Source organism: Anopheles moucheti, chromosome 3 (assembly GCF_943734755.1).
Source record: "Anopheles moucheti chromosome 3, idAnoMoucSN_F20_07, whole genome shotgun sequence".
Lineage (NCBI taxonomy): Eukaryota > Metazoa > Arthropoda > Insecta > Diptera > Culicidae > Anopheles > Anopheles moucheti.
In genome coordinates this window covers 79,154,745-79,170,981 of record NC_069141.1, presented here as the reverse complement: position 1 = coordinate 79,170,981, position 16,237 = coordinate 79,154,745, and the positions used below count along the sequence as shown (strand labels likewise).

At 43.0% G+C, this 16,237-nt stretch overlaps 4 protein-coding genes across 6 annotated transcripts in view; all 4 read right to left on the bottom strand.

Moving 5' to 3' along the window:
• On the bottom strand, positions 1-2,275 carry LOC128305503 (vitamin K-dependent gamma-carboxylase). Its single transcript, XM_053042981.1, has 2 exons — positions 1,701-2,275; positions 1-1,628 (listed from the first exon to the last, which is right to left on the bottom strand). Exons 1-2 carry the CDS (start codon positions 2,273-2,275, stop codon positions 101-103), a joined length of 2,103 nt encoding a protein of 700 aa, XP_052898941.1. The 3' UTR covers positions 1-100.
• A 2,188-nt stretch (positions 2,276-4,463) lies between these two features.
• LOC128303031 (uncharacterized) lies at positions 4,464-6,212 on the bottom strand. Its single transcript, XM_053039884.1, has 3 exons — positions 5,926-6,212; positions 4,755-5,849; positions 4,464-4,680 (listed from the first exon to the last, which is right to left on the bottom strand). The coding sequence occupies exons 1-3, from the start codon at positions 6,210-6,212 to the stop codon at positions 4,464-4,466; spliced, it is 1,599 nt and encodes a 532-aa protein (XP_052895844.1).
• Positions 6,213-8,303: 2,091 nt separating this feature from the next.
• LOC128303030 (myosin regulatory light chain-like) lies at positions 8,304-8,654 on the bottom strand. The gene has a single exon (XM_053039883.1). The coding sequence runs from the start codon at positions 8,652-8,654 to the stop codon at positions 8,304-8,306; it is 351 nt and encodes a 116-aa protein (XP_052895843.1).
• Positions 8,655-12,480: 3,826 nt separating this feature from the next.
• The window catches only part of LOC128305499 (uncharacterized), a 29,214-nt gene continuing 25,457 nt past the window's right edge, over positions 12,481-16,237 (bottom strand). For all 3 annotated transcript variants that reach the window (XM_053042974.1, XM_053042975.1, XM_053042973.1), the window contains one exon: positions 12,481-16,183. In XM_053042974.1, coding sequence (XP_052898934.1) covers positions 15,942-16,183 — 242 coding nt within the window. In that variant the 3' untranslated portion in view covers positions 12,481-15,941. The remainder of the gene's footprint in view (positions 16,184-16,237) is intronic.

Sequence of the window (16,237 nt, the reverse complement as noted above, 5' to 3'; positions counted from 1 at the left end):
ATTAGATGTTTATTCGTGCTTAAGCATACTATAAAATAATTGCAAAACAAAATCACATCGTTATCTCGTCCAATTTACACAACACTCAATTTGTTCTTCGCTAACCATCAGCAACGAGTTCCTTCAGGCGTCTTGGCATTGGTACACCGTACAGTTCATACAGAGCCGAATTTCCCACATGCTGCAGAAAGCGGACAAAGTTCTCCCAGCGATGCAGCAACTCGTCACCGAGCGGTAGCATAGCAGGGTGTGATTTCGCATCCGGTCCATTCCGATTGGTCTCCAGCTCCTTGGTACGGTTGACGTACGTGTACATGTAGCAAGATGGTTCTTTGCCGATCGTTTCAACCGCATGGAAGGTACCCGCCGGAAGTGAAGCACTCTGTCCCGCATGGAGGATGACCGAACTAGCTGGCACGTCCTCATCCGGGGACGTCCCATAGCGAACGCTACCCTGCAGTATGGTAAGTGAAACGTTGTACAAATCTTCTCCCACGTAGTTGCGCAGCGTTAGACCGGGAAAGTCGGCAATGAACAGTACATCCGAGTGATTGCTCCAGCCAAGAACTTCATCCGTTTTGCGCCGTATCAGCGTATCGCGCAGTGCGCTGAACTGATGCAACAAGGGTAGCACCCATTGGACCGGTTCGAATGGTGACCACGGTGCTTGCAGGATGTCCACATTGGGATCGAATATACGCTGCTGAAACCGTCCATTCATACTGCACCAAATGTCGAAATAGATAGAAACGTTTGGATGTGCCGGTACACCAATCGAACCGGGTGTGGTCGGGGTGGTCCCGAGCTTTAGCGCTTCCTGTTGAACGTTTCGTTCGATGCAGCGTGCGAATTGGACGGCCATATCGGCATGTTTCGTCCAACGATCGTTATCGGTAAAAGCGAACGGCTCGACGTAATGCACCCGGTCCGGGTTCTGACGATCCACCACCCGTATGCCGATCATGATCGTGTCCCAGGCGTGTACCATCATATCCCACGAGTAACCGTACAAACCATTCGTCCAATTATTGTACCCTTTGGTGAGGAAATGGGAATAGGGTAGAAAGAGTTGCAGTAGGCAGTAGGCCAACATGGCCATCATTGTGCACTTTCGACGGCGACAGTTCGGTTTAGGGGTTTCTTTCCTGGAGAAAGAATGTTCGAGCGGGTGTTCATTTTTTAAAGTTGATTGAGCAGCACCGCCCGCAAGAAGAATTCTTCGCGGCCAGCTAAAACTGTAGTATAGTGGCAGCTGGGACAGACACACCCAAGGGAACATACCGATGTGGAAGAGTCGGGAGTTCATCAGATGAAATGCACTCGCGAAAAGGGTGGCCAGCTTGCGCGTTGGACCGTAAACCAGGAAAAACACCACCGTCGTATCGAAAATGCATCCGAACCAATGAACAATGAGCAGATCGGTAAGGTGCGGCCCGAGCAGTGCCCGGAATGGGAAGAACACCCAGTGATAGCTGAGATTGGTCATGGCATAGCCCGATAACCATTCGCGGCAAAGCTTCTTCAAACCGGCCACAAAGTAAAGCACAAAGAACTGAAACTTGAGGATAAAGTAATTCCAAAAGGGAACCGTTTGCTCTCCGGCGGGATTTTGCCAAGCATCAAAGGACCTGCAATAAAGTACAGGGGAGCGGTTAGGTTAGGTGGGAAGACTTTCTTGATGTACCAATCTCGCCGCTTACCAGCATCGATTCGCATCGGTGAACAGGAAGATCGTTCCAAGCAACCCGTAAAGATAGCTATGATTGTTCCACGCGCTTTTATCCAGCAAGAAAATGTACCAATACGTCCCGGTGAAGATGGCCGCGGATGTCCGGTACCGATATCCAACCATAATGCCAGCCGCACCGAGCCACATCAATCCATAAATGATTCCCATTTTCGGTAGCGCCGGTGTTGATTCCATCGAATGGATAAGCGGGAACCTGCAGTCTCGTGGTTCACCCCAGCGTAGATCCAAATCGCCACCGCCGCGTTCCTCCGGGATGTCGATTAGCATGGCCAGTCCGAACAGGGCCCGTGCAACACCCAGCGCGGCACCATCCACTCGGCGGTACATGCACCGGTGTACGAACGTGTCGAAGGATACAAAGCATTGGATGTCATGTCCGGTAGCGCGGCGAAGGAATGAGCCAAACCCGTTGTAAGCACTTCCCGCTTTCTTATCCTCCTCGGGGTGGGTGGTTTTTGGGGAATTTTGGGAGGTTTTGGAGAGTACTTCACTCGAAGTAACATCCGGTCCTTCTGTTGTTATCATTGGGAGAAGGAATTGGTGACAGTTTTTATGTTTTTGTGGCTAGTAGCGTCTACATCTCAACGTGCGCCTAACTAAAAGTTAAAGAGAGTTAGTACAGGCAAAATAATCGGTCGTACAATATACTTACTGAAGGGTTTTTTAATTAGAAAACACAACTATTTCGTGGAAGTGTCACATGCCCAAATGAAGACAACAAATCGCACTAGCCGCTCCTTTTATACTGTCTTTGGTGTTTAACAGCATCCGTTGTGGATGCTGGCAGACATGCGCAATTGGAGCATTTGTCTAACGCAATCCTTTTCTGGCGATAAAAAATGGTTAAAGTGTATGGAATAATAGATGTTTCACTTGACTTGCCTTATGTTTAGGATATTTCATATTGGTTACTTTTTTATATTTATTTACTTCTTACATTTTTCTATCTCTCGTTTTATTTTATATTTTTTACTAATTGACTTATGTCTTAGATTAATTAATTTTGTTCTTTTTTGCTCATGTTTTCTTCTTCAATCCAACTATTTCCCTTAGCTCTTCGTTTTAGATCTTTTACTTTTTGTTTTAGGCTCTTTATTTTTGTTTTATTTTTATTTGCATCTTAAATTCATCCTCTTCCCGTTTCTGTTTTATATATTATGCTTATTTACCTCATGATATACATACTCTAGTTACTTTTTGCTTTATTTCTACTACTTATCTGCCCTATGTTTCACATAATTTATTTTTGGTACTTTTTTATATTTACTTCCTAAATTTACTCTGCCTTTCCTTTCCTACACCGTTTACGTTACCAAACACCGAAGTCAATTAAAGGTCATGAATCGGAATGTTATCACACCATACCACGGAAGATAGATGCTATAACTTCCTTCTCCAAACAACAATCAACCACAGTTTGGCCAATGCTGCAGCATTTGCCGGTCAACCGGGCGTACGTCATGTAATTGATTTTTATTATCTTCCATGTTTGCTCTCTGCTCACCTGTTGCACGTCGGATTGCCGGGCTGTAGGAAGCAACATACATTTCCATCGTCTAATAAGCTCAGCTCACGGTTGGCCAATATATATATTGCACAAACAGCAACAAACCTTTTCCGCCGGGGATGATACCGGGGCTGATTGGTTCGATAATAATGCCATACATCGGTTATTGTCCTGTTTTTGCCATCCACTGCCAACATCCTACAGCCATGTCCAGGGCAAGGAAAAAATCATGCGGGAAACTGTGACTTGTCTCCGATGTGTGATGGTGGTAATCTTGGTAATCCGGCTACATCCCGGTTAGCGCAGTTTCGGAAGAGCGCTCGCTTACCATTATTACGTCCGCTTGGATTGAATAACTCACGTTCCGCGAATGCATCGAGAGAGCAACCGCGTGGAAGGAGGGATGCGTCATCATCGGGTGAACAGCGAAAAGGCGTAAAGGTGTAATGCGGCGCGGGACTGTGGCCCGGCAAAGATGAGGTCGATGAAAGTAAACAACCCGATGTCTGTCCACCTCCGCAGGTGGGTTTCAGATGTTGTGTGTGTGTATGTTTGGCCTCACCAATGACATCGGGAATCCCGAAATGGTAGGTTGAACTGTTCGTTGCGAAAGTGTCCATTTGTAACAGGTATGCAAAGCTGAAATTTGGCAATGAAGCTATAGTAACTCAGCAAACAGTTCGAATCCTTTTCAATTAAATTTATTGTTTCAACAGTTTTAATTTTACAGTCATGCATCATTTCTCTTCTCATTACCGTTTGTGCGATATTCATAATTGAAATATCGATCGAGTTAAATAAGGTTTAAAAACACACCGTTAATCGATTGCATAAACACGTGTGTGAAATACACTTTTCCCGCCTGCCCTGTTGGTGTACAAACTCGACTGTTGTTCGTGTGATAACAAAGTAGGCAACTTTCCCGCCAAGTTGCCAGGCACCTCATCAGCTGCGAATCACTTTCCCACACAGCAGTAGGCGCCACATTAGTTACACTAGATTTGGGCAACACTCTCTAAAAGCACCTTCAAGATTTCCGGCATATGTACATAAAAAGAGACACGAATATCTAACTGGTGTGCCGCACAATAAATAACTTGGCGTTTGGAAGATCCAACCGCGATTGGCACATCATCGTCGTGGTATGTTCGTGTTTTTGTGTTCCGTCTTATCACTCATTAATGATTACTGCTGTTTTGTAGTTCTCTATCCATATTGTTGCTGCCCTGGGCCCTGTTCACCGTTACTGAAGAACCGGAAAAATCCACCCCGATGGTTGTTCAGGTAGTACAGGATCTGCATTTCATCCTTCGGACACTTGGGATAGTAGGCATCGCAGCTGTTTGCTCCGATCCCGTAACCCAACAGAGCGGCCCGCGAAAACTTCAACCATGGTGAGCTGTCCGGCACAGCACTAAGAATGCTGGAAGAAGCGAGGTGAGTGTAGAAATAGATGTTCGCTCGCGAAAATTATAGTTTGGTGAGTACACTACTTACGTTGACAGTAGACCCCTGTTCACATAGCTGCTAAACCCTTGCCCACTGGAACTCCGCGACATCATGCAGACCAGCTTCGGAACGCACTGTAGTTCATCGTTTTCGGAAATGTTATCCAGCGCCTGCCGCAGCTGTCCTCCGACACCACCAAATCCACCGGCAGATCCTTGAGGACTGGAAAAGGCACCTCCTGGACGTGTTCCTGGCGCAGTGAGCGATCCGAATGTTCCCGGTGCAAAGTTAAAGATGCTCTGTAGCACTCCGAGAATACTTTGCGCGTTGGGCGGTTGTCCTAAACCGGTGGCGCCTGGCAACTGTTGTTGAGGGTGTGGTGAATAGTATCCTTGTTGGTAGGGATTGGCATACGGTGCATCCGAAGCGTATGTTCCTGGGTATTGGTATTGGTAGGGATTATAAGATCCAATTCCCGCACCGGACGCTGCCTGCTGTTGGGTGTTGTAGTAATTACTGCCAGGGAATTGAGTTCCGATGCTAAACGGATACTGTGGCCTCTGTAGCTCAGGGTAGTTTAATATCGCTGGATCATACTGTCCACCTTGTGGGCGTGCTCCATTCGGTGTCAGATAGTTACCTTGCAACGGTGGAGAATATCGCTGCGGTTCTCCGTAGCTACCGTAGGAAGAAAATTGACCCTGTTCCAAACCATCACCCGTATTGTAGATCTTATCATTCGCTACATAATTGTACTTGTTCTTCTTTCGTTTAGGTTTCTGGCGGTTGTTTACTGGGGGTAGTGGTGGCGGTGGCGTTATCGTATCCCCTCCACTGCCCGCAAACTGTATCGAGGCACCGACCGTATAGAACTGGTCACTGTCACGTTCGCGTTGAAGATACGACGATCCAGCAGGTGACGAATCGACGCTAGTTACGGATCCTGTTCCGAAGAAGTTGTTCTTCACGCCACCATTGAACGACGCCGTGTCGGGAGCGTCACTGAAGCGGACTCTTCCAGAACGTTTCACCTGTGGGTCGATGTGTGCGTACATCGGGGTAAACTGTGCACCGGAAGGAGGATCTCTTGCGCTCGTCGAAGGTTCCCGGAACACGAACTGATCCACACCATCCGTGGCGAATCTGATCGGAAATGTTACGTTACATCACAGTCCACCGTTGTTCCGACGTCCGAGTATGGTCCGCCCATCCTACTTACCCCGTGTCCTTCCGGTAGCTGATAGCACACGTACGATCGGTTGCGGCCAGCAGCAACAAACACGGCACCACCAGCGGTACCGAAAAACGCATCCTACCACCGTCTGCCTTGAGCACACTAACCCACTTTCGCGCTACACGTTCGTGACCGGATACCGACCGCATGTTGACTTCACCGTTCCCGAGCAGCGACTGCGACACCGACGGAGTCAATTCCGGTCGTGGTCGCGAATGTGGTAATACCGGCACGCTACAATTCTCCCCCCACCCTGTACCAGCAGAGGACATGGCGATGACTTCACCGCCGAACATCGACGACGACCCACACACCGGGGTCCACCACACACATGTATGTTGCATTTCACTTTTCACTTTTGCAACTCAATCCGTAGCGGTCGTGTTTTTTTCGGTGGCGGTTTCGTAGCGTACTCTTGGGCGCTGGATGGTTTTGTTGGTGGGAGAGACCAATCTTGAGATCCCACCTTTACACGTGCGCCCAAACCACAAAACCGAACATAAAGGTTTGTTTTTGTTGTGTGCGCTTTGGGCACCGTTTTCGGCTTTCTCGTACTTGTTGGGGAAAGGGTCGGATTAGCTTTATTTATGCAATACCTTACAAATGATACTCAAAGAGCGGGGGAGGCCTTTTCAGCAAGAGATCCTCCACAGATGCGGACGGAAATGTTTGGTTTTGTGGATTAGTTGGTGATATTAGATATTTGAATTTAAGCTATTTAAATTATTATAGAGATATGCACCTTCTTGCTATGTACCACTTGTTCTCTATGTGAGGCTGAGCTCCTGGTAGTAATTCCTCCCGCTGAGCTCCAGATGTGTCATTCGCGTGACATGCCCTAAGTACTTATATTTTAGAAGAATAGTGCTGTAAACATCTTCAAGCACGTACGTCTTCTTCTTATTTTCTTTCTCGGAACAACAACTTCAAGGGGTCTAGGTTTGCGATTTCTGGCCCTTACCTTGACTTTATTTACCCGGAGCTGGATAGTCAGTCTTTCGTCCGGGGATTCTGTCCAGGGATCTGGAGCTTATGCTATATTCTTCGACATTTAGATGATCTAGTTTGAAACTATCATTAAGATGATAATGATAATCTCCAAGATGTTTCTTTCTCTCTTTCCCCGTCGCTTTTCCACCACTCCGTACGTTTTACAATTGTAGCACATACCGTAAAGAGCGTGGAACGTGGAGCGTGGAGACTTGCAGTACGGTCAGCTGTTTGAGTAGTGAAAGTGGAAAAAATGGCCTAACCTCTATCATGCAGGAAAGGGACACTGCAAACTGCATTGCACGTGATCGGAAGCTAAACAGCCCGCGAGATGTTGCCGATCATAAGGAAGCAAGGGTAAAGTAACGGTGTGCCATAGGGTTTAACGATTATTGGGTTGTCTCGTTGATCGATGATACCATCATTAAGCAATTTACCTTTTTTTACCGAGCACCAGACACGGAAGTTATCTTACATGAGAAGAATGGAAATTTGCTAGGAAAATACACACACAAGCCAACATAGTTACTACTACCGCATTGGGAGGCTGTTTTGCTTGACATATCGGACACTGGAATTCCGAAACAAAACACTAAAATTTCACACAAGAAAGTAGGCATTGGAAGTATCAAATTCGCTTTTTCTTAACAAAAAAAAATGTGTTGACTCACCTTTCTACAACGCTGGGAAATGTTTTACTTTCTTCTTACGCGTTACACTTATCCACAGTACTGTGTGCGCGCGCGCATTGATCTTGCGGTTCGATGCGCTTTCGTTTTCTTTTCAATGCCACTCGGAAACGAAATTGGCCGCTGGAGAGTCGCTGCTACCTTAAAGCATTCGGAAGCGCATCCCGTTTTATCGCATTATTAGAAATGCTCATAGAAATGGTAGCATCGCCCAGCATCTTTAACCAACTTGTCGCTCTATGAATATGCATTCAATATGCTACCTGGTGGGGGATGCTACGGTGCGTAACGATACCGGTGATAAAGGTAGTAACGCAAAATGAGGAGAAAAAATAGCGCTGTGTTTAAATAAATCTCAATCACACGAGTAGGTGAACATCAACCGTGCTCGGTAGCGTCGTTTATTTTTGGAAACCAGGTGAAACCGGGCACATAAGTGTTGCACGGTTCGCTGGACGAAGTTTTGAAGCGAGTGTTTGACAGATTTGCGCTACCGACCCCGAAAAAGCGCGCCTGGTAATTTGCTCCGACTTTGCAGAGAGTTCGGAAAAATAGCTCCTCACCCACTTTCCGACCCAAGTGAACTTGAAATAGAGAGTGAACTGTGTATGACGGAATTAATGAGACGTTGCGCCTGCAATTCAAGCTTTTCTTTTATTGTTAGCTGTAAAACATTAATGTTATCTATTTTTCATCCTGAATATTCTGGAACATCTTTGTGAAAGCATCGTATTCCAGCCGACCACCCTTGAGCGTGATCCGGGAGAAGATTTCGTCCACTTCCGTGTCCGTTAACCGATCCTCACCCTTCGTGACGAGCCAAACGCGCAATTCCTCCGCACCCACTGTTCCAGCGTTGTCTATATCCATACATTGGAAAGCATTTTTAATCGTCTCCGGTGTATCGATGCCTCTCAGCTTTTGTGCGAATAATGTAAGGAGTAGCGTTTGATTAAGCGGGACACCGCAAGCATCACGGAGCATCTCATCCAGTTGTTCTTCCGGCGGGGTGCTACCATTCCACAGGGTCAGCATAGTGCGTAAATCCTCCCTGCCTATTTCGCCCGTGTTGTTCGTGTCGATAAGACGAAAAAATTCACGCAGTTCCGATGTTTGATGTTGTGGCAAATCGTTTAGTAGATGCACGGACGATGCACGTCTTAATGGTTTCCTTGTTCGGTGGCTTTTGGAACGATTCGATGGCTTTTGAAATGATGCCATAACTGCACCTGACTGAATACGCAAGGACTAAAGCAACGAGATTTGATAGTCCGCTTTGAAGTCTCCGGAGCTGTTGTAAGCCCACTGTAGAGCTACCAGTGCAACTAGCAAATTACTTTTTCTCCAATGCCTACTTGATAGTTTGCCAGTGTTTGACATCCAACAGACAAAATAGATGTTGTGTCATTAGCCAATAAATTAGCCATGTGTTATTTGCCAATAAAACTTGTATTCTTTTCTTTTTCTTTTTTTGTATTATTAAAAACGTAAAGATAATAAAATAGTTAGCTGATACCGGATTGTAATAACCACCCTGTAACAGTTCTGCTATAACGGTACTTCTCCTGTATGTTTTTATCGTGTGCGTGCTTATCAGTACATGGGGAAAGTTAGGGAAAGAATGCGCGTCATCTATCTCATTTGCACTAGCGCTCCTGGTCTCATTAGTCTGATTGTTGAGCTTTCCAGATTCTTATCTCCAATGCATTCGGTGATGCCGGCAGTCCACGCCGGCAGTTTCGTGTGTGTGGTAAGTGTTGCAGCAAGCCAACAATAAAAAAAGGAATCTGAATCGATATCTTTTCTCCTTCTGTTTCCCACCCGTGCAGATATCGGAAGCGATCAAACGAGTAATTCGTGTGAATGCTGAGTCACCAGTCCGTGCCGGATGATGATCCACCGCTGATCAAGTTCCGTGCCCTGCAGTACGCATTATTTAGCACCTGCTTCGTGGAGATCCTTGGGGGTGTGTTCTTCCTGATTACAGCGATATACATCGATCGGGATAGGGCACGGGTAGAGGCTGTTGTACTAGGTAAGAAGAATGGTGTAACACGCCACTTAGACGGGGTTTGCTCCACGGTAAAGATTCACTCAATTTGTGCCGTTCCGCTGTCACATAACGCTTTCTTTCGCATTCGCTTGTTATTGCCAATTCTCACGCGGTTCTTTGTTTATATTTAATTTTTTAACGTTTCACAGAAGTAACGCTACGAATCGAAGACTGTTCAAAGGTGGTCGCGGTTGAAGAGAAGCCCAATTCAAACACTTTGTACGTCAACTTCCAAATTCAACGTTCAACTTTCAACATTCAGACAGTTATTACAGCGCCTACTAGATTTCCAACCTCCTGATTTTCTCGAAGCTCCTGTTTATGTGTTACAACATATTGCAAGGGCGTGTGAGTGTTAAGCGTGAATGTGCAACCGGTTAGGTCTTACAGTATGATAATGAAATTAAAATAGTGAACGCGCAGAAGAACATAAATCGCCAGTGCGAACATTTGCTGGAAAAGTGTTCTAACGATGCGATGTGTTAGGATAAGGGGAGACGTCCATTTCGGCTGTTGGTGATGATTATTCAAATTGAAAAGTGTTCGAAAGGGAAAAGCAACACAAAGCAAACGTTTTAAGCGTTAAATTTGACTGAAAATCAGAATAAGGATTAATACGTACGTGTGATAAAGGTGTTTTTTTTGTTTTGGTGTAGCAAGAAAACATGTTATAATATATTAGAATTTATACAAAATTATAGAACACTCAATCACTAACAGGGCGGGTTTGGATAAACCATTTACAGGCGTGAACTATCGTTAATTATTGGAAAACGGTATTTTTTCTAGGGTACAGAGGAAAGGCAGATAAACATTGTAAAACAAAGAGAAGACAACAAACAAACATTATTTATTATTAGATTCTCGTTAGCCTTTTCCTTGAGCCAGAGAGGAGAATGGAAGATAGTATAGACACTATTGAAAAAGGAAGGAAAGCGGAGGATGACTTTATGCATCAGAATGAAAAAAAAATAAAATAAAAAAACCAATAAAATAACCTCCACGTGTTCCACTGTTTGATAGTATGTGATATTTATTATGCTCTCACACTCCATGATATCATGCGAAAGCAGAACAGCTATACGCACGCTGGAGGGGAATTGATGTCACCTCTCATGATGTCATGCTCTCTTGTTATCCGAAATCAAAAATCGACTCATTTGTATGGAATTTCGCATCAGCCGACAGTTCTGCTATACCGGTACTTCCCCTCTATGTTATTATCGTGTGCGTGCTTATCAGCACATGGAGAACCTTATGGAGCGAATGCGTGTCGTCTATCTCACTTGCACTAGCGATCGTTCTCACGATTTTGGTTGTATGCGATAGCGGTGGTAGCCAATGTATTAGAAGATCGTCTGTCACGCTCGCTGGAGGGGAATTGATGTCACCTCTCATGATGTCATGCTCTCTTGGTGTTGGAAATCGAAAATCGGCTCGTTTGTATGGAATTTCGCATCTGCCGACGGGGAGTTTGAGATTCACGCGTACAAAAATTGCACCAGAGCTGCGTTTCATGTAACAAGAAAGCATCCAAATCAAGAGGTGGTATTTAACCGGATGATCATCCACTGCAGGGTGGTTGGAAACAAATGTTAGCACAACGATTTCGAAAATTTGAATTATAATTTTGTGTGGAATTTAAGTAAGAATGTAGCGTAATTAAGTGTAACTAATAGTATTATTTGATGCATGTTTGTAAACTATCATGCGGTTGTTATTAGCTGCCGATAAATTTATTAATGAACGCTGATAATGTCTGTGGTTTTATTGCAATTTTAAGATTATTCACTGTTTTGACAATTGTCTCAACAATGAACGGTCGGAAACATCGTGAAAAACATATTTTTGTTTCATTTGTATAACTAAACAATTAATATAAGTAAGAAAGATCACGATCATATGTGGGGTCTATATTGTTGAGGATAAAAAATCATCCGCTCTTTAATGGTGTTATTAGCCAATTAAACTTGTATTCTTTTACTAGTATTATTAAAAATGTAAAGATAATAAAAAAGTTAGCTGATACCGGATTGTAATAACCACCCTGTAACAGTTCTGCTATAACGGTACTTCTCCTCTATGTTATTATCGTGTGCGTGCTTATCAGCACATGGGGAACCTTATGGAAAGAAAGCATGTCATCGCTCTCACTTGCACTAGCGATCGTTCTCACGAGTTTGATTGTATGCGATAGCGGTGATAGCCAATGTATTAGAGGATCGTATGTCACGCTCGCTGGAGGGGAATTGATATCACCTCTCATGATGTCATGCTCTCTTGGTGTCAGAAATCGAAAATCGGCTCGTTTGTATGGAATTTCGCATCTGCCGACGGGGAGTTTGAGATTCACGCGTCCAAAAATTGCACCAGAGCTGCGTTTCATGTAACAAGAGAGCATCCAAATCAAGAGGTGGTATTTAACCGGATGATTACAGGGTGGTTGAAAACAAATGTTAGCACAATGGTTTTAAAAATTTGCATTATAATTTTGTGTGAAATTTAAGTGAGAATGGTATTATTTGTTGCATGTTTGTAAACTATCATGCGGTTGTTATTAGCTGCCGATAAATTTATTAACGAACGCTGATAATGTATGTGGTTCTATTCGTGTGATTTTGTCACTTGACAAATTTGTCAGCATTTTGTCAACTCTGCACCTATTGATATTAATCGTCAGTCAAGAATCATTTGAAGCCGCAGATAATCTTCAGAATAAAGATTCAGATTATTCAGTTCAAGGACTCATCCAGATTCATGAATCGGATTCACACCAAGATACTAAACTCAAAATTTTTACTCTCCAGCTCCATTTTCAAGTTCTACATTTATTGAACAGGGTTGTAAGATACGTTACAGCGTTTTGTGTATATATTTTGTTTATAATGTGTAAAGTATTTTTTTTTGCATATGGAACATACATGCCATAAGTTTGGTTTTTAAGTTTGAGTGTCTTTGTTTTGCCAACCAGTTTCCAAGCGTCACAGTTTAGAACAATTTAACAACGGCAAATGCTTTTTGCTTCTTAATAATTTAAGCATATTTAGATGTAATCGATATTTTGCGTGCATGGAAGCATCATTTTTTTTCAGAAGAACTAACGAACGAATGCAAAGTTTTGTAAACTGTTACTGTGTTACAGTTTTGTGTTACATTTTAAAATAAATGTAGCCAGTGTACATCAAATGATGCGCATTATTGCAATCGAAACATACTACACGGAGCTTTCTCGTGAAGTCGAAAATCATTCAATGTTTACTGCAGGCCGTGTTGTTGTACACACATTTGTAGTTGTAAATATTGATAAGCATTACCAGAACTGTATAAGCGTTGTAATACGTCTAGCATTTGTGTATATCATAAGTGCAGTTGATGCTGCATCCTTCGCGCTATCGCAACAAATACTAACAACGATGTAAATTGTATAATATATATTATGTAAGGTTTCATCATTGCACCTCACACATATTAAAATTTTGTTTTGTTTTCAGCGATGCCTTATCGACGGTTTTGTCTTCTTTTCAACAATTTTATGGTCATGTTTGACTTTTTTTTCATTTGTTTCAAATGTTTCATTAATGTAATTTTTCCTATTTTCATGAACGACTAGCTCATATTTGTTGTTTACATCTCGTTTGAAATCGCATGTTATGAATGTTAAAATATATCTGAGCTTTTTCTTCCCAGTTCGTAAAAACGAACTGATGGAACTATTAGTTTTTGTTGTTGTTGTTGTCATTTAAGATGGTTTTATGTTATTACTATTTTTTGTTTTGTTTAATTGATGTATGCAGCATTTTTGTAAATAGACACATCGGTTAATTGGGGTTTCGCGCTGTGGTGATAGTTGTCTTTCCAGTAAACATGAAAGAGTATAAACATTTACAGCAGTATGTATGCTCTAAACACGTTTGGCATGGCAAAGTTTAGTAATGCACGGAACATTTCATTTCTTCATAGTTGGGTATATAGTTTAAATTATTTTTCTGTTAATTTTTCCTTAATTTTCTCGCTTTTGAGACCCTCCCCCAATCGCTTAGTCATATATTCAATCTTATGCTTTTCCACATTAATTATTGTCATAACACGTCCTCAAATGGTACCGGCTGATATCCCTTTTCGGGAACTGGATTTCCCGCTCGTAACTCTCATGTGCTTCTTCACACTTCACTCATCTGCGGGATTTCTATTTTTCCTTTTCCGAAGAGTGAAAGCTTTAGTCAAAAGCAACTCCCGCAGTGCGAGTAGAGCATGAAGGAGCGATCAAACATTAACTGGAAGATTTGCATTCCTTTATGATTGGATAACTTGTGCTGAGTGCAACACGTTTGTAACGTTCTTAATGCGATCGGTGAAACGAAACGCCTGTGATGAAAGTGATTATAATTCATACGGACGTTCAATGGTTGTGTGTCTGTATAACGTGTCTAATTGACTTCAAAAAGGCCGGATATATATATGAGTCCCGGCCTTGCCGGGTGTTTTTTTTCCTTGGGTGTTTTTGCATTACACTACGACGGTAGAGTGCAATGATTTTCCACGAATTTCGTACAACGAATGGATAACTGGAACGCACAAATTGATATAGTTTTAAATTCTTCCGAAACACACACACGCAGGTATAGAGAGTTTGAGGTAAGTTTTGCGTTGTTGGTTATGTTCAAAATTTCTTTTCCCCTCGGGCCGTGGGTGTGATAAATTGTTTGTGGCTGTGACTACACGTAATCGCGATCTAAATAAAAACAAAATCGAGGGAAAAAAAATAGAAATACGGTATATTTTCTAGACTAACCATTCTTCCTAGAAAAGAGCTTCGTTCCTCGTTTTTAGAAAAATAAAATATTTCGTCCAAAACAAACAACAAAAAACGTCATTAAAATTCTCTAACTTTCTGATATTATTTTAACGCACCCTAAGCAACCTATAACACAGATCTCGGATGGTACAATGAAAGGGGATATACGGCATTCGTGTTTACCTCAGCGCATTAAAAAAAAGCTTAGCTTATTCATTTCATCGCTGTCCACACTCTGTTAAGACAGTCGCACTTCACTTATAGGTAAAATTAAAACAAAAGTAATCTGATGATTGTTCTAAACTAAAAGTGGACACAAAGCGTTCCTTCCCATTAATACAATAACATTTTGCACGCACCGTGCATTGAGTCACCTTGGACATGATCATGTGCTGAGTGGTGCAGTGTGCGAACTATATCTGGCGCGTGCTTCATAATGATGTACTTTTCGCGCCAGTGCCTATATTACTGCTTATGTGTAGCGAAGAAATAAAACAAAATAAATTAATTCCATCGTCCGCCGCCTTCATCGCATCTGCCACTGTGGACCCGTCGTATTGCCTAACCCTAAACAAAAACACTAAGATCAAGCATCTCACCATTTTATGGTTAGCAAGGGTTTTGACATGGGTGGATTCGATTTCATTCTACGATTATGTTTACTCGGTTTCGCCTGTTGCTTCTTTTTCACTATTCAATTATATGGTATCCTTCTTTGAGGGGAAACGTAAACTATTCCTTAAAATGCACTTTATACTGCCGGTGGCAATATCGAGCAGGGGCGGTGGCGAACGAACTAATGACTGAATACAAAACAACCTGTATGTAGTGAATTAAAAAAAAACAGTAAAATGCATGATTGAACAGCGTTGCAATTCTTTCACTACACTGTGTGTATATAATGCACAGGAATGACGAAATCAGAAAGTGAGATCAATATGTCACTTTCGTTTTATAATAATTTCTTCAACAATGTATGTCTGGTTCGTCGTCACCGCTGCTTTTCCTGCTTAAATCTGCTAGCAATTGTTATTGTTGCTGTTTACTGTCCCTCTATTTTTTGCAAAGGACGCTGTAATGAAAGATACCTGGTACCTTCCAAACATTAACATATAAGTTGTTCTTCTGTTACCATTACTATTACAGACCATTGTGCGCCGTAGCATACTTATATCAGAAACTATTTGAACGTGCCTTTGGCTGCTACTGCTTCAACATACCGTAAAGATCAGATGTGAGGGCCGACGGAGCAGAGTGCTTCCTACAGCAGAGCAAGTAAGGAATAATGTAACTTGTTTCGTAATAAATATGCCACACCAACGGCTCATATCTCTATTGCCAAGTCACAAAAAATGACCTTCCGGGGAAGAAAGGAGTTCCTTTTCTTTGCAGTGTTCAATTCACTTTTCCTGTTTCGGCTGCTGATTCATTGCACGTGCCTGGTTTGACGAAGCGCGCGTTCCCATCGTTACGTTTAGGCATTTGCAGCAATCGGCGATCGCGTGGTATCGATGACACCGCCCGGACCGGGAAGAGCGCTCGGTTTGCCCATAAGGTAAGTGTCGATCTGTCTGGCCGCTTGACGTCCCTCCGTGATGGCCCACACTACGAGCGATTGACCTCTGCGACAGTCACCGGCGGCGAAAACCTTCGGATTGGTTGTACCATACATTCCAACGCTGGTTTTAATATTACCCCGTCCGTCCAGTTCCAGATCTAGAATTAAAATCGAAATAAGTTTCTTATCCCTGAACAGACGATAAGCCTCAC